The following is a 23,515-nucleotide window of genomic DNA, read 5'->3' on the forward strand; positions in this document are numbered from 1 at the left end:
AAAAATATATTTTTGATATCAGATGTTATAATAATCTTAAAATACTAAAAAAAATATTAATTTAAAAAAAAATAAAAATAAAAAAAATTAATTTTTTTCAAAAATACATTTGAAACACAAAAACAAATAATACATTAAACCTTGTTTTATTTTTATGTTTCAAATATATTTTTTTAAAAATTAAAAAAAACATTTTAAATTAATATTTTTTTTTTATATTTTCAAATCATTTCAAGGTGATATTATTTTAATATATTTTTAAATAAAAAACTATTTTAAAAAACAACCACTTAATCCCTCAACATAAAGTAAAGCGCACACCCTCCCAATAAGTCATCCATCTACTCTTTGAATGCTCCTTGTCTCCTGAGCAGCGAACCCTGATAGCTGTAAAATTTTTCAAGTCAAACATACAATTCAAAGCATCATCTAGCTAGCTAAACCTAATGCTGTGGATACGATATACATACACTATAGACCATCTATCTAAAAGCAATGCAAGGTCATTGGTCCGAGCAGATGGCCTTTTTGATTCTTTCGTGGCCAATAATGCCGTGACAACCAATCTAGTCATAAGCTTGATTTGACTCGTGATGTATTAATTTGAAAGAAAAAAAAAATAAACAAAGAAAAATCCCGCTAACTTCACCTCATTGGATGTCTACATAAACCCAGCTAAGATTGAGCAATACTCAACATATTCTCTCTCGTCACCAAAAAAACACCTCCCTCCCTCGCTCTCTCTCCCACGCTCGCACTTGAGCTGCAATCTGTAGTGCTCGGCATTCTTTTCTCCCCCTGCCTCTCTCCCTCCTTCCCTCTCTCTCTCGTTCCCATTAACCAGAAGTTTTGATTTCTGGCTGTTCTTGAACTAAAAAGCAAACATTTAATGGCAGAGGCAATGACTGAAGAACAGATTGTTGAATTTAGAGAAGCCTTTTGTCTCTTTGATAAGGATGGAGATGGTTAGTTTCCTCTCTCTAAATAGCTTAATTATGTCATAATTTGCTGTGTGTTCAATCCGTGTTCAACATATATATATATATATATATATATATATATATATATATATATATATATATATATTAATTATAACTGGAGCATACATGTATATATAAAATATGGATGCAGGTTGCATTACCGTTGAAGAATTGGCCACGGTCATTCGGTCATTGGATCAAAATCCAACAGAAGAAGAACTTCTGGATATGATTAGCGAAGTTGATTCTGATAGAAATGGGACAATAGAGTTTGCTGAGTTCTTAAACTTGATGGCCAAAAAAATGAAGGTATATCACACACCCACACCCACACGTGACAGTACATTTTGTTTGATTTAATTATAATTAATTAATTAATTAATATTACCCTTTGATTTGTGTTAGTAATTCATCAATATATATATATAGCGTTTGGTAATATATAAGGCTACAGTTTTGAAATATATTAATGAATTTATCAGGAGACTGATGCGGAGGAAGAGCTTAAGGAGGCGTTTCAAGGTGTTTGACAAGGATCAGAATGGCTATATATCGGCTAATGAGGTAATATGAGTAATTAATTTGGCCTTCTTTTCCATTTTTTATTAATATATATTATTAATCGACATCTTCATTCGTAATATTTATTGAAAATAATTTACGTTTATAGTAAATTACCACACAAGATTCACTCGCACGATGGAAACTAACTCAATATCTTGTGTACTTTTTCTCATAATTGAAAATTCAGACTTCTAGAAAAATTTAGACATTCTAAAATTTAAAATGATAGTGCTATGCAAATTCATGCTTATCCTCAGTCGACATGTCTCTTGCTTTTGTTTTATCGAGGGTTGACGTTGACGAAAAAATAGAATTATTAATCAAGTTTAGTAATTCAAGATATTATTTGTTTTTATTTTTTTTTAAGTTTTTGAATTTTTTTATTTTAAATTATTTTTTTAATAATTTTTAAATTATTTTGATTTGTTGATGTTAAAAATAAATTTTAAAAATATTATTTTAATATATTTTTAAATAAAAAAACAATTATCTAGACAAAGGAGTTTCCCAAATAATCACTGATTTTTGAAGGAAAACAGACCATAAAAACATAAGCAAATGGGGCTCTTTTTTGCTTAAATTTTTAAAACTCGTGTTTTTTGGAAACAACACAAGTAAAACAAATAATTCTCTAAGTTGAAGGTTAATTTTTTATATTGATATTCGTGTAAAAAAATTAATAAATCTTCGTATCTGGTATTTCACATGTTTCTCCTAAGTTGAAGGTTTAGTTTACACAAAAATTCGTATGAGATAAGCCGTACAGCTCAGTATGCAGTGAACATTAACCATTTTTCATGGGACATTGCATTTGGATCATAGCATTTTACTTATTTAATTGGCCAGAGAATCTAAGCAAATTAAAAATTCTCTCTTTTTGTTCATGTTCAGTTGAGGCATGTCATGATCAATTTAGGTGAAAAGCTTACGGACGAGGAGGTGGAGCAGATGATTAAAGAGGCTGATTTGGATGGTGATGGTCAAGTTAATTATGATGAATTTGTTAAAATGATGATGAATGTGGGGTAAAAAATTCAGTCCAATCAGATTGAAGATTAATGCCACACTCAAAATTCTTTGATTTTCATCTAAATTCCACCATAAATCAGCTTTCTCCCATTCCATTATTGTATGCATTTGCTGTTGTTGCAGCATCAGTAGACAGCTGCTGCTGCTGCTTTAAGAGTTTTGATATTGTAGTAGGTTTTTTTTTTTTTGTTTTTAATGTATTTGAAATAATATATCTTTTTATTTTTTATATTAATATATTAAAAAAATTAAAAACAAAACTGTCTCTAAGTAGCTAGATAGGAGTGACCAAAAATTAGAATGAGCTGAAAAATCACCATTTGATTTGTCCTAAGCTGAATTGTATTCTTGTTTTTTGGTCCAAAAGTTATTTATCTATGAGTTTTATTTCCAATGGAATTAGTGTAGACTTTCTAGTGCGTGTTGTATGGAGCATAATTGAAGCGTTGTTAAAATCATGGTTTTTTAAATTTTAAAAAATAAATTTATTAATTTTTTTAATTTAAATTGTTTTTAATATATTAATGTAAAAATATAATTAATTTTAAAAAAAATTTATGATAATATATTTCTAATTAAAAAATATTTTAAAATATTATCACGATCCAGACACACCTTTTAAAAAAAAATTGCGTCGGCAAACGCAGATATCCTCTTCCCATTGCTTTCACTGGTTCAAATTTTCCCTCCTCTTCGGGAAAAGCTGCCAGTAGGGGTGTTCACGGTCCGGTTTAGTCCGGTTTTAACTCAAAAATTCAACCGAACCGGAAAAGAGTATTTCTTATTAATATAACCCGAACCTAACCGAGAACCGGTTCAAACCGAACCGGTTTTGTTTGGTTCAGGTCGGTTTTTTAGCATAAAAACCAAAAAAACCGAACTCATCTTCATCACTGAGCTAAATCAAAGGAAAAATCTGACATCAAATATCAATCTAAGCTATTAATCACAGCAACCACTTAGAAATTCAAGAAAAGCAACCAGAAATCAAAGTTTTCCACATAGGGGCTGAGAAGGGGAAGGGAAAGGGAGGTCCTGAGAGAGCTGATTGACCATAAATTTTCTTGGGTCTTTGGCTCTTTTGCTAGCTATAAATATCGTATTGGCTTTAGCAAAGCCTTTTCTTTTGGGGTATATAAAGAATCTCAAAGCTTGCCTCTGCCCAGCACAAGGATGGAACTAGTATAAGTTATATTATATGGATTTCTTGAATAATGGTTCCCTCGCATTTAGATTGTGAAACCGGAAGGGGAAGGCTGAGAAAGGGGAAATGGAAAGGAAGGCTTGAGGGGGGTGGCGGCTGGAAAGGGGGAAAGTGATTTAGGGTTCTAGGAAGGGGAGGGGGAGGGGAAAAGGGGAAGGGGAAGGCTGGAGGGGGGGTTGACGGCTATTAAGAGGGAAAATGATTTAGGATTAGGAATTGTTCTTTTTATACTTTTTTTTAAACCGAATCGGTTTAGTCCGGTTCAATCGGTTTAAGCTTTTTTAAACCGGAACCGAACCAGACTGAGTGGTTTTTTTATTTTTTAATTGGTTTATTTGGTTTTTTATATCGGTTTGGTTTTTTCGGTTAATTTTTTCTTGGTTTAATCAGTTGGTCGGTTTTTTTGAACACCCCTAGCTGCCAGTAAAAAAAACTATAAATTAATCCCCAATTGATAGAGACTATTTCAATTTGGTCCTAATCTAAGCAATATATGTTGGGGTATTTCTATAAAGACTCAAAAAATATCCAAGTAGGGCTCATTTTCGGTTCCACTTGATCAAAGAATGGCTCGAATTTGTCGCAATTCATGATACAAAATTCGTGCAAGAATCATTGATTATTCAATGAACTTATATGTATTCACATATAATTAAAAAATATATATTATAAAAAAATGCATAATACACAAATTTTGTATATTGGTTCTGATACGTAGAAATGAGGGGTGATAATAACGAGTAAGGTGAGATGGATTTTTAGAGTAACGTGGTTTAATTTTGAATATTGGAAACCCCTCATCAAAACTGCCCATATAATTGGGGGACTGATTCATAGTTTACCCAGAACTTTTAAATTCCTATATTTTCCAGGACTCCAATTCAAAGGATTTAAGAAGATATGACTTTTGGTTGCACTCATTGCTTTTGCTAAAGGATCGATGGTCGGCTATGTATGTAAAGTACCTCTACTTTTCACGAATCCGATCAAGACCTGAGGTCTTGGCCTAGCAGTTGAAGGGATTTATTCTCTTCCTTTATATCCTGGGTTCAAACCTCACTGTACACGCCTGTCACCTCCGCGGTGCTTTACATGTTCACTGGGTTTGCAGAATGTTCAGTGAGCCGTGAGATTAGTCGTGGTGCGCGCAAGCTGGCCCGGACACCCACGTAAATAAAAAAAAAAAGAAACTTTATACACACACGACTTATAAGGTCCTTTTCCATGTTTTTTTTATCTAGCAAACCCAATATTTATATAAACTTCTTCTTTTAACTCCATCAAATATTTACACAATAATTGATATCATAAATAAATCCATAATATAAATTTTTTTTATATACAAAATAACATTAAGTATAATATAAAAAAATAGAAAGTTCACTAATAAAGCTATAAGCCTGAAAAAAAAAAAGAATGTGATTTTATATCTATTGTCTATTTTGTCAAGGGTATTCTTGTTATTTCCAATTAAAACCTTTCTTATCTTTTAAAAGAGTAAAATATCATCTTTTTTTTCTTTTTTGAAAAGATGGAGAAGAAAACCGCCCCTTTCCCATTATTTGAGCTGCTCTTTCTTTCTGTTATCTTACTTGGGAAGAAAAGCAAATAAAGTTTCTTTGACTTGTGCTTTCTAAAATGACCTCCGCTTGTCTAACATGTAATGCCAACGTCAATACAATTGTAAAGACAACAGACCATTCCAGACTCCACGTCGGGATGTAAGAGCGTGTGGTGTTTTGCAATGCGCGTATGGGGAGAAGATTTATGTCGGCATTGACATGGCTAAATCTATGCGCGTGTGGGAATACAACCGAGGTTTAGTATTCCTTTCAATTTCTATGTATGAATTGTGATGCATTTCCCTCCTTAGACCACCTGAATTGACAAGGACGGTATGGATTTGATCAAGGACGGCATGTTATATATTCAGTTGAGGTTTACGTGATCCCCTGGACCAGAAAGAGCTTACCTTATGGTGTTCCTTAGTGGGACATTGTCGTCTTGAATTGACAGGAGAATGTTTCTTTGGGCTCCCCCCTGCATGCTGAAGGGCAGATTACTGTCCATGGGCTCTTTCTGTAGCTTCCACGTCCCACCCACAGCCTCTATCAGAAAAGGGAGTTTGTATGTGACGCCTCCAAAAAATTTAGAAAACATTATGATATTATTAAAAAATAATATAAATTATATTTTAAAATTTTATTAAAAAATTTCAGTTATTAGGTTGAGATGGTTCTCTAACATGATATCAAAGCCTTAATAACCAAGCGGTCACGAGTTTGAATCTTACCATTCTATTTATTTGATAAAAAAAATCAAACACAAAGTAATATGAATCTATGTAAGTTTTTATTCGAGGAGATGTGTTAAAAAATAATATAATTTTTTTTAAAAAATTTTTAATTAAAAATTTAAGTTATTGGATTGAAAAGAATGTGAATTTCTGCTTCCTTTTATCATGAAAAACAAGACAGATGTGTTGGAATTTCAAACAAACGGCTTCACTAAGATTGTTATAAATAGAATAAACAAATAACAAAATCAAAGGCAGCGGCAAAGCTGCCCGGTTTACAATTTCCTTTCCAAACCTTCCAATTTCTCTCTAACAAATTCATAAACAAAGAAAACTTACAAACGAACTAAATCAAGAGATTCAGCTAAGAACTTGCATCAGAATGCAAGGCAATGCAGGTTCAGAAGAAGTATATACAGGGAAGAGCACAAAAAAATACAGACGCAGAAGATTTAGTAATCACCCTTTCTTGGGTCAACTGAACCAACCGGCAGTTTCTCCATAGATCAAAACTCCATTTCTTGAAAAACTTAGAATTACGTAAGAAAGCCATCCAAAACAAATTGAAAAGTAGAACTCGAAAACTGGCAATTTCTATTAATTAATCACCGTTGCACAACACATGCACTGACCAAAGAGGGATGTTCTGCGCTTATGCTTCTCTTTAGCTTTAGGTGAAGCTGATGCCACTTCCTTCGTACGTGAGCTCCATAAATCCTTAGCTGCCTTCTTTGCAGCAGCATGATTATCCTGTTTCGTTGGTGTAACAAGAACATGAGCCTCTTCTTCTTTCAAGAAACCAAGAGATGGTGTTCCTGACTTCTCAGAATCACTTCTTTCCAGAGTAATCACTTTCTCTTCCACTGGCTTTGCTCGAAGTGATTCTTGATTATAGTGAGGAAGTAGACGTGGACTTTGCAGTCTGACGTTAGCCTGATTTGATGAGCTTTCAATTGTAGTCTTGTCTTGATAAAGCAGTGGAGTCTGATCTGACTCTTCACTCCTTGCTTCTATTCGGAGATCAAGATCAAAGCTTGGCGACTTTCGCATCTGTACATGGATGTTCAGATCGTCAGGATTTGATTCAGTGCTGAACCTCCCCACACTTTCTTGTACCTCATGGCCACCCTTTGGAAATATAGGTGTTTCAAGTATTTCACTTTGTTCAAAAGCGAAGGACTTGGTTTCTCTCACAATTTCTGGAGCTGCTATGACATAGAATGAATCTTCTTGCTGAGGCTTGTCCATTGCCAACTCAACCGTAGAAGCTGAGTTCCCTACAATATTTATGCCCGCGGCTTGGTCAGTAGAAGCCTTCGCAACAAGGAACTCCTTGCAACTCTCAGGCTTCAATTCCAGGGCTAACTCATTGCTACATTGAGCAACGGCAGATGCCATTACCGTTTCTTGTTGCTGATCTTGAGTCTGGAACAGAGAAGCCGGAGCCTTTGGGGTATATGCCTCTGCTTGAACCGAAACTGTTCTGGACATAAACTGAAGTTCTCCGCTTTGCTGTTCTTCAGCACCCTTACCCACGGCACATGGAACTTCGGTCTTCTCCTTTATCTTTTCGACAATTTGCCTCTCTTCTGGTTTCTCTTCCCCCATTGTACAATCTGTTTCCTCTTCATTGCCTCTTCTGTTGGACATGGATAACTCTTCTGGGAGCATTCCAAGTTCAGGAACAATCATAGCGTCTCCTTCAGATTCCTTGCAGCTGTCTTCAAAAGCTTCACTCTGGATGCCATTGAACAAGTCAACGTGGTAGCCATTCTCATCAACCTTTGCCTTCTCAACTTGGCAGCTTCCGTTGCTAACAGGATCATGAGAAACATTAACTGAACTCTCCTCATTATTCTTGCAATTTGGTCCGAGAAAAGAATCAGTTTGAGATGCATTTGCCAAGTCATTCTCTGATTCTCTAATTGAATCCTCACTTAACTGATTCAGGTCGTAATGATGCTCGCTAACTTCTATTTCTGATTCTTTTCTCATGAATTCAGTTTCTTCAGTAGAGACCATGCATTTGTCTTCAGGTACAGATAGTTCTATATGGGAGTTTAGTGAATTAGCCATCAGATTGGCCTCTGGATGTGACTCTGAGCAATTGTTTCCATAACAATCCATTTCACTGGTGAACTCTTCTTCACATTTATCTCTGTAATCACTTCGAGAATCTGATGATATCCTTGTTGCGTCAATAACATTTGTTTTGGCTGAATTATTTCCAACCTCATTTTCAACTTCAACTTTCTCTTCACTGAGCATCTCATCTTCTTGAGATGTCATTTCTTTCTCTGACAAGTCACCCCTTTTCTCCTCCACATCTAGATTGGTCCCAGAAACAAGAATTCCATCCAGGTTGTCAGATAGGCAGGTATTCAACAGGTGATCATTCTCCGAAGTGATGCCTGCAATACTTGTTCCTAGGATATTTTCACTTGGTTTCGATGAATTAAAGCTATCTTGTGCAGATTGGTCAGCACAATTTTCTGTTAATTCATGCTGATCAAACTTCAATCCCACAGAGTCTTGAGTTTCTGGATCATGTGATGGTGATATGGTAAGAAAAGGTGAAGTTGACATGACCTTCTCTTCCTCTGTTGCAATTTATAGTAAAATAACACAAGGTTTAAACTAGGTTTTACTACACTTTTGTAAATCTAAGTTTTACTTCTACTTTCCAAATATTAATGAACAGAATTCTATCTAATAAAAATATAAACATGATTGGCATGTATTATAGCAATCAGAATAGTGTTTCACAGAGTATCTGAGGGCATGCTAACCTTTCTTGAAGGAAGCTCGCTTCTCAAGCTGATTACTGTTTGCTCCCAGAACATTCTCCTCCAAATTGGACTCTGTTGGCTTCTCATGACCTTCCAATTCATTCGGCGAAGAAGCTGGTTGAGATTGATTATCTTCTCCACCTACTTCATTTGATTTCAGTTCTGCTTTAGGAGATCCAGCAGCTGGATGAACTTCGGTATGATCTACACAGGAGAAGGCATGAGTTAAGCTTACAGATTTTTCAGCACTGTTTGTATTGAACAGAATGGATATAGTTTCTTGGTGAAATCCGTCAGCAGATTAAAATTACTCAGTTCAACTTAACAAACCCTTAGTTTCAACAACCAAAAGATAAAATTCATGATGGATGCGTGTATTCCATGTATATATAGATATCGGTAAGCCACAAACCTGACTCATCAGATTCCTGGTTATGATCATGAGTATCTCCAGAACCCTTTGGATCGTCAGAATCTAACCCTGTAGCTTTTTCATGATAATCCTCACTCTCTTCTGCAGGAAGCACATGATTTTCTTCTTTTACAACGTTGGCATTAACAAGTTCTTGTACATATTTTCCCTGATCCTCATCGGCCATGGTATCTTCTTCTGCATACATTAGCGTTGACTAATAAGCATCAGAATTAGAAAGTGAAAAGCTAAAGTAGATTTCAATCCGTACCTCGCAATCCAGATGTGTTAATTGTTGCCCATCTCATTTCCCATGCTCAATATTTTAAATCCTGCTGTATAAATGATGCAGTAAGATCAAACATTCAACAGTTGTCTGCCGCGATGGCTACTCTTTTTGTGGCGGTATATGAAGTAAAGGGAGTTCAAATTCAAAGTCAACAAGTGTAAAACTACATACCATGATGATCATTGTTTTCACCTGCCTGTAGCCATAAGTATTTAGGACGGCTTGATTTCTGTGAGGCTGCCAGTTTCTCAACTTGTATTGCTTAAAGCATAAGCCTCATTTTCTGGTCACCTAAACTGATGCATCACTTAAAGTACTGGCAAATTTATCCTTTCATTCTCGTTTCCAGTTCCTTTTTTTTCTTGTGTGTGTGTGTGAGTATTTACTCTGTAACTACAAGAATAATGCTTGGTAGGACATTTATTTTAGCATCAACCATATTTTATCTGGTTGTTTATGAAAGCCTCCAACTCCAAGTAATGCTAGGCATGTGTGGAAAATCATGGAAAGGTTCCACCTATCCGCAATTACTTCCATAATGGATGTCAACGTTCAGATCGATTGTAAAAGAAGCTAGGGTTTCAAGGGCCTACATGGATGGCAATAACCAACCCATATGGCCGATAAGGTTACTGGGACACGGATAGAATCCAAGATACAATTTACATAAAGTTATGCACACATTTGAGTCATTGATTGATGATTTAATCCATTCTCAACTCATAAGATATATATCCATGCCATTATCTGATCATGTGTTCAAACTCGAGGGCTCGAAACCAATGATTTGGCGTCAGCCACATGTAGATTATAGATTGGCCAAGTTCTTCCAGCAAAGTAGCAGACTGGTGTAGAATAATGGTGGTGGTAAGGCTTTGAACAGGGTGGGTCTGCTACTCAAGATTTCTTAGTCTTAAAGTTTATTCTACCCGCTGGGTGGCTGAAGACTGCTATTTTTAAAGGCCAGCCACATTATAGCTTTGCGTTGCTTTAGAACTCTCTACCTTTGCACAGGCTCAAAAGTCGTCGAATTGGACCCTCCCTCTTCTTCTTTTCTGGCTGAGAGGAATATGAAGAAAGTGTTTGGAACACAGTGACAGTGCAAATTATGCTTTTTAAAATTTTTAAAAATAAAAACTATAAAAATGTGATACGTCTTGGTTTTATTTTGATATATATTAAAAATAAATTTTTAAAAAAAAAATTATTTTAATATATTTTTAAATAAAAAAATTATTTAAATTCTTCATCACTATTATAATTTTAAACGCGCCCAACCGAAAAAGATATAAAAGGATGGGCCGGTGAAAATCCACCGCCCTCAAATTTTTTTAACAAAATGTGAGGCGCCGAAATGATGATTTAATGAAGGCATCTATGGACGAACAGGAAGTCGTGACTAAGCTATGTTTGTTTCCTTGGTTTTTTAAAATTATTTTTTAAATTTTTTTTATGTTTGTTTGTTATTAGAAAAGTTGATTAATAGAAAATATTTTTTAGTTAAAGAAAAAATTTAGTTTGGTTTTCAAGAAAATGTTTTCCTAAAAAATTTAGGCGAAAAACACTTTCTGAAAATTATAAAAAAATTAAAAATATCATATTATTTACCGATTATATCAAATTTGATTCTCAAACTTTTGATTGCTATATATATTTTGTTTTGAATATTTATTTTTTAATTTCATCTCTTAAAATTTAATTTTTATATTAACTTTGGTTCTCATTTTTATAATTGCTATTTACTTTTTTCCTTATTATTATTTTATTGAAATTTTTTATCTATCAAATTTGATTCTTGTTCTTTTGATTATTACTTATTTTATTTGAAATAATTTATGAAATATTAATTATTATTATTTTAATTTCTTCATCTTTTATTTTTTTTATATTTTTTTAGATTTGATCTCAATTATTTTGATTATTATTTATTTTATTTGAGATAATTTATGAAATTATTTTTTTTTTCAATTTCATTCTCATTCAACTTTTTAATTTGTAAAATTTGTTTCTTATTCTTTTAATAAACTTGAGAAAAATAAAATATTAATAAGTTATTTTTCAACTTATTTTCCATAACATAACCAAATACTGGAAAGTGTTTTTCAATTTATTTTTCATTACACTATCAAATATTAGAAAATAATTCACTTTCTCAAAATTCACTTTGCAAAAAAAATACTTTCCAGCAAAACAATATGGTCTAAAAAAAGTTTGTCAGAAAAGTTTAAATTAAAAGGCTATTTTAAAGTGCGATGATAATTGTTTTTTAAATTATTTTTTTATTAAAAATATATTAAAAAAATATTTTTATGATTTATTTGGAATGAAATTCCAAACTACATTTAAGAAAATTATTTTTATTTAAATAAGTGATTAATCTTGAAAAAGAAGAAGAAGATTGGTCTGCCTTTAAATCATTTTAGCATGTGACCCAACCAACCACCACTTTTCATATCGCCACATCGATCATGCGAGTTCAAGAAATTAAATTTCCCAAGTAGAAGGTCCCACTGAAAAATAAAAATGTTTGGCTGTTACGTATCCATTAAGAAAAGTTTTAATTGATTCTCAAAAGAGAGGGAAAAGAAAAGGAGAAGCTTTGATTGGGCTTCTTCTCAAGCTAGCTGATGGGCTAGCTCATACTAGGGCTATCCTTAACAGAAAGGCCCAGAGCATGTCGACATATACTTTGTGGACTGACAAGTTTAAAAGCAAGCCCTGTTTGTTTGATTCCCAAGAAGAAAATAGATTACTCTCCAACTAAGGAAACATCGTGATAATAAAACTTAGCTAGAAATTATTTTTCGATTATATTATAAAAATTAAATTTAGAAATAATAGATTTATTAAATTTTAATAAAAAAAATATTAATGCAAAAGGTGGCTGACGAAGAAAGGATAAAGATAAAGTATACGTATCCAATACAAGGAAGGAACCACAGCAGGAATCTAATTCTTCCTTTGCGACTCCTTTTACGCTTCCTTAACGCGCTCACGGCTCACCTCCCTATATATAAAACAAGTAACCATAATCATCACAGCATTGAGATCATTGTTAATTAAATCGATCTTTTATTTAGAATTGAGTGTTAATCTGCATTGACTCCTACATCCCCACGGAACGTAGGCCTCCAGCTACGTTTCTTCTTTGGTTTTTGGTAGGTTAATACAGCTTAATCCTTTCTTTTAATTTGTCAAGTGTCATTTCTGTTTCTCCTATCTGTCATTATTCAATTTTCTGCTAGCTTTTGAAATTATACATGCCCCCCCATCTGCATGCAAACATGGTTTGCATTGAACGATTACTTGGTGTCCCTGCCACCCTTAGCAAACCCAACAAAAGATGGCATTTAGCTTTTGTAACTATCTATTGTTCTAGGACCATTTACTCTCTAGCGAAAATACCAGTTGTTCAGCTCAAAAGGCCCACCGACATTTCTTCCTCTCCGTCTTATACTTCACTAAACATTAATTTAGACAGTGAGCACTTCAAGATTCATCAATCAAGTCTTGCAGAGCTTGTTAACAAGAAAGACCTCCACCAACTTCAGAATTTTGGTGGCACTGTTGGTGTTGCTTCTGCCATTGGAACCGACAAAGAAGGTGGCATCTGTGGCGGTGCTGAGGACATTGCTCGCCGACAGCAAGCATTCGGTTCCAACACGTATAAGAAACCGCCAACAAAGGGCCTTTTCCATTTTGTAGTGGAAGCATTTAAAGATCTTACCATTGCCATTCTTTTAGGCTGCGCAGCGCTTTCTCTTGGATTCGGTATCAAAGAGCATGGTCTAAAGGAAGGTTGGTATGATGGTGGCAGCATTTTCGTTGCTGTTTTTCTTGTCATTGCTGTCTCCGCTATAAGTAATTATAGACAAAATAGACAGTTTGATAAGCTGTCGAAAATCAGCAGTAATATCAAAATTGAAGTTGTGAGAAGCGGGCGAAGACAAGAAGTTTCAATATTTGAAATTGTTGTGGGGGATGTCGTCTGTCTAAAGATTGGAGATCAGGTTCCTGCTGATGGATTGTTCATTGATGGGCATTCCTTACAAATAGACGAATCCAGCATGACAGGAGAAAGCGATCATGTGGAAATCAATCACAAGAAAAATCCATTCTTGGTCTCTGGCACCAAGGTGGCTGATGGCTACGGTCAAATGCTTGTTACTTCAGTTGGCATGAACACGACATGGGGAGAAATGATGAGCCACATCAGTCGCGACACAGATGAACAAACACCTTTACAAGCTAGGCTCAATAAGCTAACCTCATCGATAGGTAAGGTTGGATTGACTGTGGCTTTTCTTGTTCTTGTAGTTTTGTTGGTTCGCTACTTCACTGGGAATACACAGGATGAGAGTGGGAATAAGGAATTCAATGGTAGCAAGACCAAGGCTGATGATATAGTGAATGCGGTCGTGGGGATTGTAGCTGCAGCAGTGACCATAATTGTGGTTGCAATTCCTGAAGGATTACCATTGGCAGTCACGCTCACTCTTGCTTATTCAATGAAAAGAATGATGAAAGATCAAGCAATGGTGAGGAAGCTTTCCGCTTGTGAGACTATGGGCTCTGCCACCACAATTTGTACAGACAAAACAGGCACTCTTACAATGAACCTGATGAAGGTGACGAAGTTTTGGCTGGGTCAAGAATCAATGGAACAGAGCGGTCCTTCTATTTCTCCATATGTTCTTGAATTGATACAACAAGGGGTTGCTCTGAATACGACTAGTAGCGCTTACAGAGAAAGTCCAGAATCTAAGTTTGAGTTCTCAGGTAGTCCCACTGAAAAAGCAATTCTTTCTTGGGCTATCCATGAACTGAACATGGATATGGAGCAAATGAAGCATAGTTTTACGATTCTCTATGTCGAAGCCTTCAATTCACAGAAGAAAAGGAGCGGTGTTTTGTCCAGGAGAAAAGTGGACAACACAATCCACGTCCACTGGAAAGGAGCAGCGGAGATGATCCTAGCAATGTGCTCCAGTTACTATGATGCTTCTGGATTAATGAAAGACATGGATGTTGGAGAAAGGAATAAATTCAAGCAAATTATCCAAGTTATGGCAGCTAATAGCCTTCGTTGCATTGCATTTGCGCACAAACAATTATCGGAGGAGCAGTATGAAGATGGAAAGGAAGAGAAAAGGCTCCAAGAAGACAGCTTCACACTATTAGGACTTGTGGGTATCAAGGATCCAATTAGACCTGGGGTGAAGAAAGCTGTTGATGATTGTCAACATGCTGGTGTTATAATCAAAATGATCACTGGTGATAATGTTTTCACTGCAAGAGCGATAGCGATTGAGTGTGGAATACTCGAATATGGTGCAGAGAATGGAGCTGTGGTACAAGGAGAAGAGTTCCGAAATTATACACACGAGCAAAGAATGGAGAAGGTCGATAAAATCCGTGTGATGGCAAGGTCTTCTCCATTTGATAAACTTCTCATGGTACAGTGCCTGAAACAAAAAGGTCATGTGGTGGCAGTAACTGGTGATGGCACAAATGATGCACCAGCATTGAAGGAAGCTGATATTGGACTATCTATGGGAATTCAAGGCACTGAAGTGGCTAAAGAAAGCTCAGATATTGTCATTTTAGATGATAATTTCGCTTCGGTAGCCACTGTTTTGAGGTGGGGTAGATGTGTCTACAGCAACATACAGAAATTCATTCAGTTCCAGCTCACAGTAAATGTTGCCGCTCTTGTTATCAACTTTGTAGCAGCAGTTTCAGCAGGTGAAGTACCACTAACAGCAGTCCAGTTGTTGTGGGTGAATCTGATTATGGACACCTTGGGTGCTCTGGCTCTAGCTACTGAGCAGCCCACCCAGGAGCTCATGAAAAAAACCCCAGTGGGTAGGACTGAGCCACTTATCACCAACATCATGTGGAGGAACCTACTATCTCAAGCTTTGTTTCAGATAGCTATCCTCTTGACACTCCAGTTCAAGGGAGAACCCATCTTCGGGTTGACTGAAAGGGTAAATGATACTTTGATCTTCAACATTTTTGTACTATGCCAAGTGTTCAACGAATTCAATGCGAGGAAGCTGGAGGAGAAGAATGTTTTCAAAGGGATACACAAGAACAAGTTGTTTCTAGGAATCATTGGTATAACCATTCTCCTGCAGGTGCTGATGGTGGAATTTTTGAAGAAATTTGCAGACACAGAGAGGTTGAACTGGGGCCAATGGGGTGCCTGTATCGGAATCGCAGCACTGTCTTGGCCAATCGGTTGGGTTGTCAAGTGCATACCTGTTCCAGAGAAACCAATTTTCAGCTATCTCACTTGGAAGAGATAAACCGTCGAAGTCATACGATTCTTTTATTTTTTTTCCTATCTTTTCCACCCTTCCAATTTGTCATCATTTTTCTTCAGTTTTCTTGTGTGTCCTGTACAGAAAATAGACTTCAATATTATATGTTCACGTGGTAATATTTTAGTGATCTAATTTCAAGTCGCAGTTTTTTGTCATTTTTCTTATGTTTTCCCCTCTGCATGTTTCCTATACAGAAGTTAGATATTAGTTGGTATTACAAATTCCTATAGTTTAATTATAAAATATGTTGGGATATTTGTCAGGTACCTTGATGTAATTGAGGTCTACTACTTCAGGACACACGGTAAAAAACAGTTCCAGAAGCGTACACTTTCCTCAGGAATTTTGTAGCTCAAGAGTCAAGACATTAGCATCCCTCGTTTGGGATTCTTTCAATTCATGTGTGCTGTGGCTACTGAGTTTTCAACAAAGTACCCAAAAAATTAAACAAACACACCATGTCTTTTATAGAATCACAACCACAGTATGATACAATGCTCCCAACACACATGCTAGTCTGCCAAAGCGAGATGCCACAGCAGGCATCTAATTGCAAATTGAGGCAAGTTTTTTGTCCCTGCTCCAGTGCCTCGTGATTTTATTAGATATCTGGACAGAGAATCTATACAGACGCTGGAGCACACGATGGAGATGAATAAGTTTTACAGTATCTCCCAACCAGATGGCATAACAGTATGGTACAACAAATCCTTAACTCCATTTAAGCTGGGACAGGTTCTGGGACTTTGCCATTGCCTGCCAGTGTCAAACTGTCATAGTATTCAACCAACACTTTCCAGCCACCAGGGCACATGAATCCATCGGGAGGGTTCTCTTTGTTCTTTGCGAGTGTTCGCATCTGCAGGATACAAGCAAGCGTTGTGATATGCAGCCAAAAGATCAACATAATTATATATAAATGAAAAATATTAAGTTTCTGTCCCACTCGGTCCAAAACTTCTTCCTCATATTTTGTTCCTCCGCTTGTTTCTAATATCTTTTAGACAATCACAGAATTGAAAAAATAAGTTGGCTACATACCTTTGTGCCAGATATAAAGAGGAAGTCTCCGTGCCTCGAGGGATCAAAGAATGCCATTTTACCCTGAGTCTTATCATATGCAGCAACCTGCATCCAATTACGATCACCATGAGTTTTTCAAATTAAGGTTACAGGAGTAATATCAAAAGACTTCATGATAAGAAGATACATACCCTGAAAGGAAGAATGTTTAAACGCTCCAGTCCTGGGGCCATACCCAACACCTTCTTCCCATGATCAGCATCATATAAATCTCTCTTCTCAACTGGATGGCTCATTCCAGCTGGATCCCTGCCAACAATGTAAAAGTTAGCTCCTGCATTAATCCGAGCTTTTGCATGCCACTGCACCTCAGTTGGACCAGCATATTGCATGGGAGATGGGAATATTGAAACCACAGTTGTTTCTGGATCAAGGACACCATCCTTAAGCACCTGAGAATGTATCATCATCATCAAACAAAATCAGTAAAATAAATCAACAACAAATGAATCCATGTAGAGAAAAGAAAATGGCAGGGAGGAGAGTTTAATTGCACATACCTCCTCATGTTGCTTCATTCTCCAGCTGAGTGGAACATCATCTGCTTTTGTGTAGCCTCCTAGTGGATGAAGCAAAAGGATGGGATTCTTATAGCCCATCTCAAGAAGCCGTCTGCGAGTATCTGTCATGAGTAAAGCATGTCCATTGTGCACGGGATTCCTGAGCTGGAATGCAAAGACAGCATCTGCATTACGCCTAGTGAATTCTTCACGGAGTTCTGCAGGTGACAACCGAAAATGATCAAGGCCATCATGATACTTGATTGGTTCTAAAACTTCCAAGTCCCCTCCAATCAGCCAGTTCCCAGACTTAGCTATGGTTTCTTCAGCGTAAGGTAAACCAGGAGCGCTAGTTCCCCATGTTCTGGCAATCCGTTCTTCTTTGGGGTGCTTATAAATCTCTATACTGAAACAAACAAACAGATAAATAAATCAGGATATTAGTTAATCCATTAATAGTTTCTTCATCATTGATAAAAATTGGATAGCATAAAATACACAATCTACGACTTGCAGAACAATCATCTAACTTGTATGCCTTTAGCAATTATGAACAATAGTGGACATATGTTACATTTCTGTTTCTGGTAGACTTGTCCTAGCATGTTCGGTAAAAGAAAGACTATCATTTATGCATAAAGTACACAATAAATCACATTAAAACTAGACTAAACCACGAGCCAGGACAATTTTGTTCATTCAACTATTCTTTTAGACATCATTGTGAGGTAACAAGATGGAGAATTTTCAGTTAGGGTTAAACACAGACCTTTGCAACAGTAGTGAAGGAATCATGCATCCTCAGTAAAGTAATCACCAGATGAGAGAGAATACAACAAGCAGAAATAGTTTGTACATTTGGGATTTGCAATGGTGGATCATAGAGTCCAGCATGTAACCTGTGGCTTACAGTGAACCAAATATTTTTTTGCTGGTCTTGCCATGCACTAAAACGTTTTAAAATGGCAAACACAGATGTTCATAACTTAGACAAGGACTCGTTGAGTAAAAGTAACAAAACTAAATGTGGCAATGGCAAGTGAGAGTCGTGGCAATCTAATTAAACAGCCCTTTAATCATGTCATTTCAAAGTTGTATGATCCTTATCACTATGACAATTAAAACAGAGGGTTTGGGCATTGATGTCATCATTGGACAAAGACCAGCTTCACTGCATACATCCATCCATGCGAACGAAGCTAACAGCAAAAAATTAAACAACTAAGGAAAGGTTAGCTTGAAAGGTGTTTGGATAGACGACATAGAATTTCTAATTTCTAGTATGGTCATAATATTGTATAACTTCATGTAAATGTAATTAATTCAGGCCTTTGAAAAATATTTTAGAGTGCAAACAAGACACCAAAAAATCAAGGGTAGATCATGGACTGCAGAGCAGAATAGGAAAGTCTTCTTTATTCCTTTATTTCAAAATGGCGAATCGAAATTTACAGTATTGATAGCTTGAAATGGCAAAGGAAACAACTTAATTTGTTGATATATGAAATCAATAACCAAATCAAGAATATAGAATGTGATTTATATTAGACCATATAACAGAAGGACTGGAGTCAAATTAACAAAGAAACACCAGATCACGGATAACATCTTAACCTCCAAGAATAACCGAGGTCATGTTATTTTATACCAGGAAATCAAATTCAATTAATCTAAAAAACATAAGCTGAAAAAATTAAAATTCCAATCCCCACATCTACACTCTGATTAAATCTGAAACACATATAGTAAAATCAATACTATATCTTAAAAATAAAAGGAAAGCACAGTCCATCACTGAAAATAAAACAGAACTTAGTAAAATAAAATTTTCATAAAACCATTATAAGTTAGACCATTCAAATCAAAACTTTAGGTATTCATATTCATTATCACTTTCAAACACGAATATAGAATTTTGCCCTACATATTCGTTTTCCATCAATGCAGCTGAAACATGCAAATAGCATAAAATCCAACAAAAGAAAAGTTATTCTTACTCGTTGAAAATGGCAATGGTATTGTCATCAGAGTCAACAAGAGCGACCCTTTTGGACTCGCCAATACTCTGCTTCTGCAAATCATCAATAGCGAGCACAATAGGCACCGACATGTTAACAACCGACCCGTTTTCCAAACGGAGCGAGTTGAAATGAAGTGTTTGGAGGAACTCGGATTCTCTCATGAATCCGCGGAGAGGGCTTGCCCAGCCCTCGCTTAAAACGTGCACCCATTGAATATCAATCTTTGTTAACTTAACTTTAGGCAATGAAATTGCCTCTTTCTTTTTAAGATCTTGCTGTGACTTTTCAACGAATAGTTGAACAAGATTCCCACCATCTGGGTCGATCAACCCGGCTTGAATCCTGACCCGTTTCCATTGGGTTTTGGGGGCAAATGATAGCTTGAGGGTAGGGCTAAAGTGGGTATTGACTGGTTTTGGGAGAGAGTGAGAACTGTAAGAGGTTTTGGTGAATAGAGTAGACATGGTAGCCATTGATGCAGATGACCGAGAGTCTCTATCTGTAGCTCTCTTAAGTTATTATTTCTTGGAGGCTAGTTGTTTGATAATGAGGACGAGGGTATTTTGTAAACTTAGTAATAGTAATAAGTGACAAGGAGATGTTAGGTAAGTGGAAATCTGATGATGCAGAATTTGGCTTGGAGCTGGAGACACAGAGAGGGATTGGATTTATATAGGAAATAGAGAGAGGAGAGTTGAGTAGTACAAAACAATGGGAGGACCTGAACACTGTTTTCGGTTTCACTTTTTATGTTTGGTTTTTATTTATTTATTTATATCTTGCTTGGAATCTGTTCATCGTTATTTTAAATAAAATATTTTTTATTTTTTAAAAATTGTTTTTTATATTAACATATAAAACAATTAGAAAATACTAAAACAATTTAATAAAAAATAAAAACATTTTATTTTTTTCAAAAATATTTTTAAAATACAGAGCAATTCTCCATGGTCGGTCTCTGGTGTGACTTCAATGATTTGTTCGTACGAGGGCCAATACTTCTGGAGTCGACAAGATAAAAAGAAAAAAAGTAATCCAACCAGAAGCATGATATTCCACAATCTATAAAATCTATGCCCGTCCAACTCTATCCAATACATAATGCAAAGTTAGTACTGTTAATGTAGTTAGAACGGAAGTAGGGTTAGACTTGGATTTGCGGTGACTCGGGCTGGTTAAAACAAAATTCTACATGAAAAAATACTAATTATTCTAGTAATTTAAATAATATAAATAAAAAAAATGAATCAATAAAATACAATGACAAGTAAAATAAGAACAAAAAAGGCAAAAAAAATTGATATGAATCTATCTGGAGTATTTTTGATTTTGTACAAATAACAAAAAGTCACTTTGTCGTCTTCTTGCAACACGTGTAGCTAACTCTAGTGGTAGTAACCATGATTTTGTTGTATCATCTAGTTCATTTCAACGTTTTATTTTTCTCTGGATGGCGCATCTATAGTGATACGGTATGGTTTGGCCCCAAATTGCTCTCTTTCTTTCTTTTCCTTACCTTCTATTTTTTCCTCATATTACGTGTTGACATGTAAAAAATCATATTAGTCCTTAACTTTATTTTTTCTTCTGATTAGGTCTATATTCTCTTATTTGCAATGTTTTTAATTACATTGATTATTTCTAATTAGATTTTATTTTTGATTTCATCTCTCGTCATTTGATTTTTTTTTTAAAAAAAAAATTTTAAATTTGATATTTGTTCTTTTAATTGATAGTTGTTTTGTTTTGTTGATTGTTTGTTTTTTTTTTGTCACTCCACCCCTAAGCATTTATTTTCATTTGATTTTTATATCAAGTTTGATCATAACTTTTTTAATTGATATTTTTTTAAAATCATTTTTTTAATGGATTTATTTCTTAAAATTACATCACTAAACATTGATTAACACTAGATATTTTTTTTGCTTCACCCCTATTATTTTTTAATTTATAAATAATTTATCATATTATAATTTATTTTTATTTTCATCCCTTGTGATTTTTTAACTCTTTCAAGTTTAGTTCTAATTTTTTTATTTGCAATTTTCTTGTTTGGGATGATTTTTCTTTTTAAATTTCATCCTTGTTGGTTTTTTGCTGTCAGATTTTAGCCCTATTTTTTTTGTTCTTTTTCTTCTGTAATTTTTTTAATTAATAGTTTTTTCAACGATTTTATTATTTAAAATTAAATTTGATGACATTGAAGTTTTTTGATAGAACTTGAATTCATAATTTAACATGTTGCAAGTTTTTTCAAATTAGATTGGATTTAAAAAGTTCATTCTGTATTTGCTTGATTTTTCTCTTGTTTTTTTAAGCTAGTTGTTTTTTAATTAAAGTTTGGCTTTCTTTTCTTGTTTTTCTTTGGTTATGTTAGTATTGAGTTGTTTAATAATTCAAATAAAATCGAATAATTTTTTTTTCATATTATTTAAATTCTCACTTTAATCTATGACTTATTTTTTTTTCAATCTATTACTTTTTTATATCAAAAAACAAATTGCTCTGCTCGCGGCAAATGGCGGCAACATGTCCAGTAGAAAAGCTGTTAAAAGCAGAGAATTGTACAAGGAAAAAGCCGTCTCTTTCAAGTTTATGTCGACTTGACGTTACTTTTAACGTCTTCTTCAGCTGAATTCTGCCTGTTTCATGGCCAGATTCAAAGCCACCATTAAGAAGTGGAGGCAAAGTTTTCTTGGGAGTCCCATTTATTATTTTAAAAAAGACAATTACATATGTCAAAACCACAGTTGTCTTGTTGTTAGAGGAGCAATTGTAAAAAAAACACGATTATTGTATTTTTTTAAAATATGATTTATTAAATTAAATATGTATGATTTAGTACATAATAAATATAGTAATATTTTAACTGTTCATATAATTCAGATTATTGAAATTAGAATGAATGATTAGATTTAAAACAGTGTGTATCATGTTTCTTTACAAATATGAGAAGATTCGAATTAAAAAAAAAATAAAGCTATAAATATAATAGAATAAACACTATCCAATTCCACGTTTACAACAGGATTAAAAAAGAAAAAGAAAAAAGAAAGGTGCTTGCCCGCACGTAAGGTGATGTTTCTTCTGGGGCATTTGGATAAAACTAAACCACGCTGCACGCAAGCTCACAATACCGGCATTACCAGGAAATTGCGTTATGATGATGATTGTCTCTTGCGGGTTACAAGAGATCTACACCGTCTTTTCTTTTCTTGGTAATTTTTGGTAATTGATGATTGTCTCTATGATGCTATGAGTTTGACCGTGTACACGATCCGCAGAAAAAAGGGTCCCATTTTGGATGATTCTCTAAATTTTTAATAACTTCGATGATAAAGACTACTTGTTTTCTAAGATATTTTTATTCTTCAATATTATAAAAAAAGGTTTTATAACAATTTATAATTCAAGTCATTTTACTACTGTGATGATGGATCAAAATATTCAAATACCTCAATAATAAAATTTATGTGTTGGATAATCGACAACCTAATTCATTATTTTTTAACCAAGATAATTGGCTTATATCTAGTATATATATAGTAAGTCAAGATGGCTATATTTGCAAAATATTTTGTTTGATAGATTTACGAACTCTTAACATATTTAAGTAATTTTTAAAGAGAAAGTATAATGATATTTTAAAGAGAGATGCTTTGAAAATATATATGCAATAGAGAATAAAAATTATGAATCTGAAACTTGAAGGATTTATAGAGTAGTTATAACCTATGATTTTTTTTTTTTTTGTGGAAATGAGAGGTAAAATTGTTATTTATCATGATAACATTAATGATAAATAAATATCATTTACATATGTATTAATGAGAAATAAATATTTTACACAAACATTAATGCAATAAGAGAATTTTTTATATAGCTAAAGATATAGAGAGAATAGAATCTAAAATGTAGTTGAGATCACGAGAGCTTAACTCTTCCTCAAGGTTGAGTCCATAATACTAAGTTATTCTTCAAGACTGAACTTATGAAAGTTGAACTTTTTTTTCGCGTTA

The 23,515-nt window shown here is 34.6% G+C and overlaps 4 protein-coding genes across 6 annotated transcripts; 2 read left to right on the forward strand and 2 right to left on the reverse strand.

Annotated features, from left to right (window-relative positions):
• The first annotated feature begins 675 nt into the window (after positions 1–675).
• Positions 676–2,800, forward strand: LOC118061511 (calmodulin-like protein 8). Its single transcript, XM_035074966.2, is given in 5 exon segments — positions 676–965; positions 1,132–1,289; positions 1,463–1,495; positions 1,497–1,544; positions 2,436–2,800. Coding segments are annotated over 5 exon segments (453 nt in total). The 5' UTR covers positions 676–889; the 3' UTR covers positions 2,574–2,800.
• Positions 2,801–6,278: 3,478 nt separating this feature from the next.
• Positions 6,279–10,182, reverse strand: LOC118061510 (uncharacterized). Of its 2 annotated transcripts, none has more exons than XM_035074965.2 (5): positions 9,735–10,182; positions 9,546–9,606; positions 9,275–9,472; positions 8,863–9,066; positions 6,279–8,673 (listed from the first exon to the last, which is right to left on the reverse strand). In XM_035074965.2, exons 2-5 carry the CDS (start codon positions 9,580–9,582, stop codon positions 6,671–6,673), a joined length of 2,442 nt encoding a protein of 813 aa, XP_034930856.1. In that variant the 5' UTR covers positions 9,583–9,606; positions 9,735–10,182; the 3' UTR covers positions 6,279–6,670. The 2 variants fall into 2 exon arrangements, with proteins under 2 accessions (XP_034930856.1, XP_034930854.1); XM_035074963.2 differs by having other exon boundaries at positions 9,546–9,609; positions 9,735–10,181.
• Positions 10,183–12,618: 2,436 nt separating this feature from the next.
• LOC118061508 (putative calcium-transporting ATPase 13, plasma membrane-type) lies at positions 12,619–16,562 on the forward strand. Of its 2 annotated transcripts, XM_035074961.2 has the most exons (2): positions 12,619–15,553; positions 16,156–16,562. In XM_035074961.2, exons 1-2 carry the CDS (start codon positions 12,824–12,826, stop codon positions 16,162–16,164), a joined length of 2,739 nt encoding a protein of 912 aa, XP_034930852.1. In that variant the 5' UTR covers positions 12,619–12,823; the 3' UTR covers positions 16,165–16,562. The 2 variants fall into 2 exon arrangements, with proteins under 2 accessions (XP_034930852.1, XP_034930851.1); XM_035074960.2 differs by lacking the exon at positions 16,156–16,562 and having other exon boundaries at positions 12,619–16,047.
• Positions 16,336–20,185, reverse strand: LOC118061509 (ATP sulfurylase 1, chloroplastic). The gene is made up of 5 exons (XM_035074962.2): positions 19,473–20,185; positions 17,476–17,881; positions 17,107–17,367; positions 16,934–17,020; positions 16,336–16,751 (listed from the first exon to the last, which is right to left on the reverse strand). Exons 1-5 carry the CDS (start codon positions 19,967–19,969, stop codon positions 16,614–16,616), a joined length of 1,389 nt encoding a protein of 462 aa, XP_034930853.1. The 5' UTR covers positions 19,970–20,185; the 3' UTR covers positions 16,336–16,613.
• Positions 20,186–23,515: the final 3,330 nt, after the last annotated feature.

The sequence above is a fragment of the Populus alba genome, chromosome 10 (assembly GCF_005239225.2).
Source record: "Populus alba chromosome 10, ASM523922v2, whole genome shotgun sequence".
NCBI lineage: Eukaryota > Viridiplantae > Streptophyta > Magnoliopsida > Malpighiales > Salicaceae > Populus > Populus alba.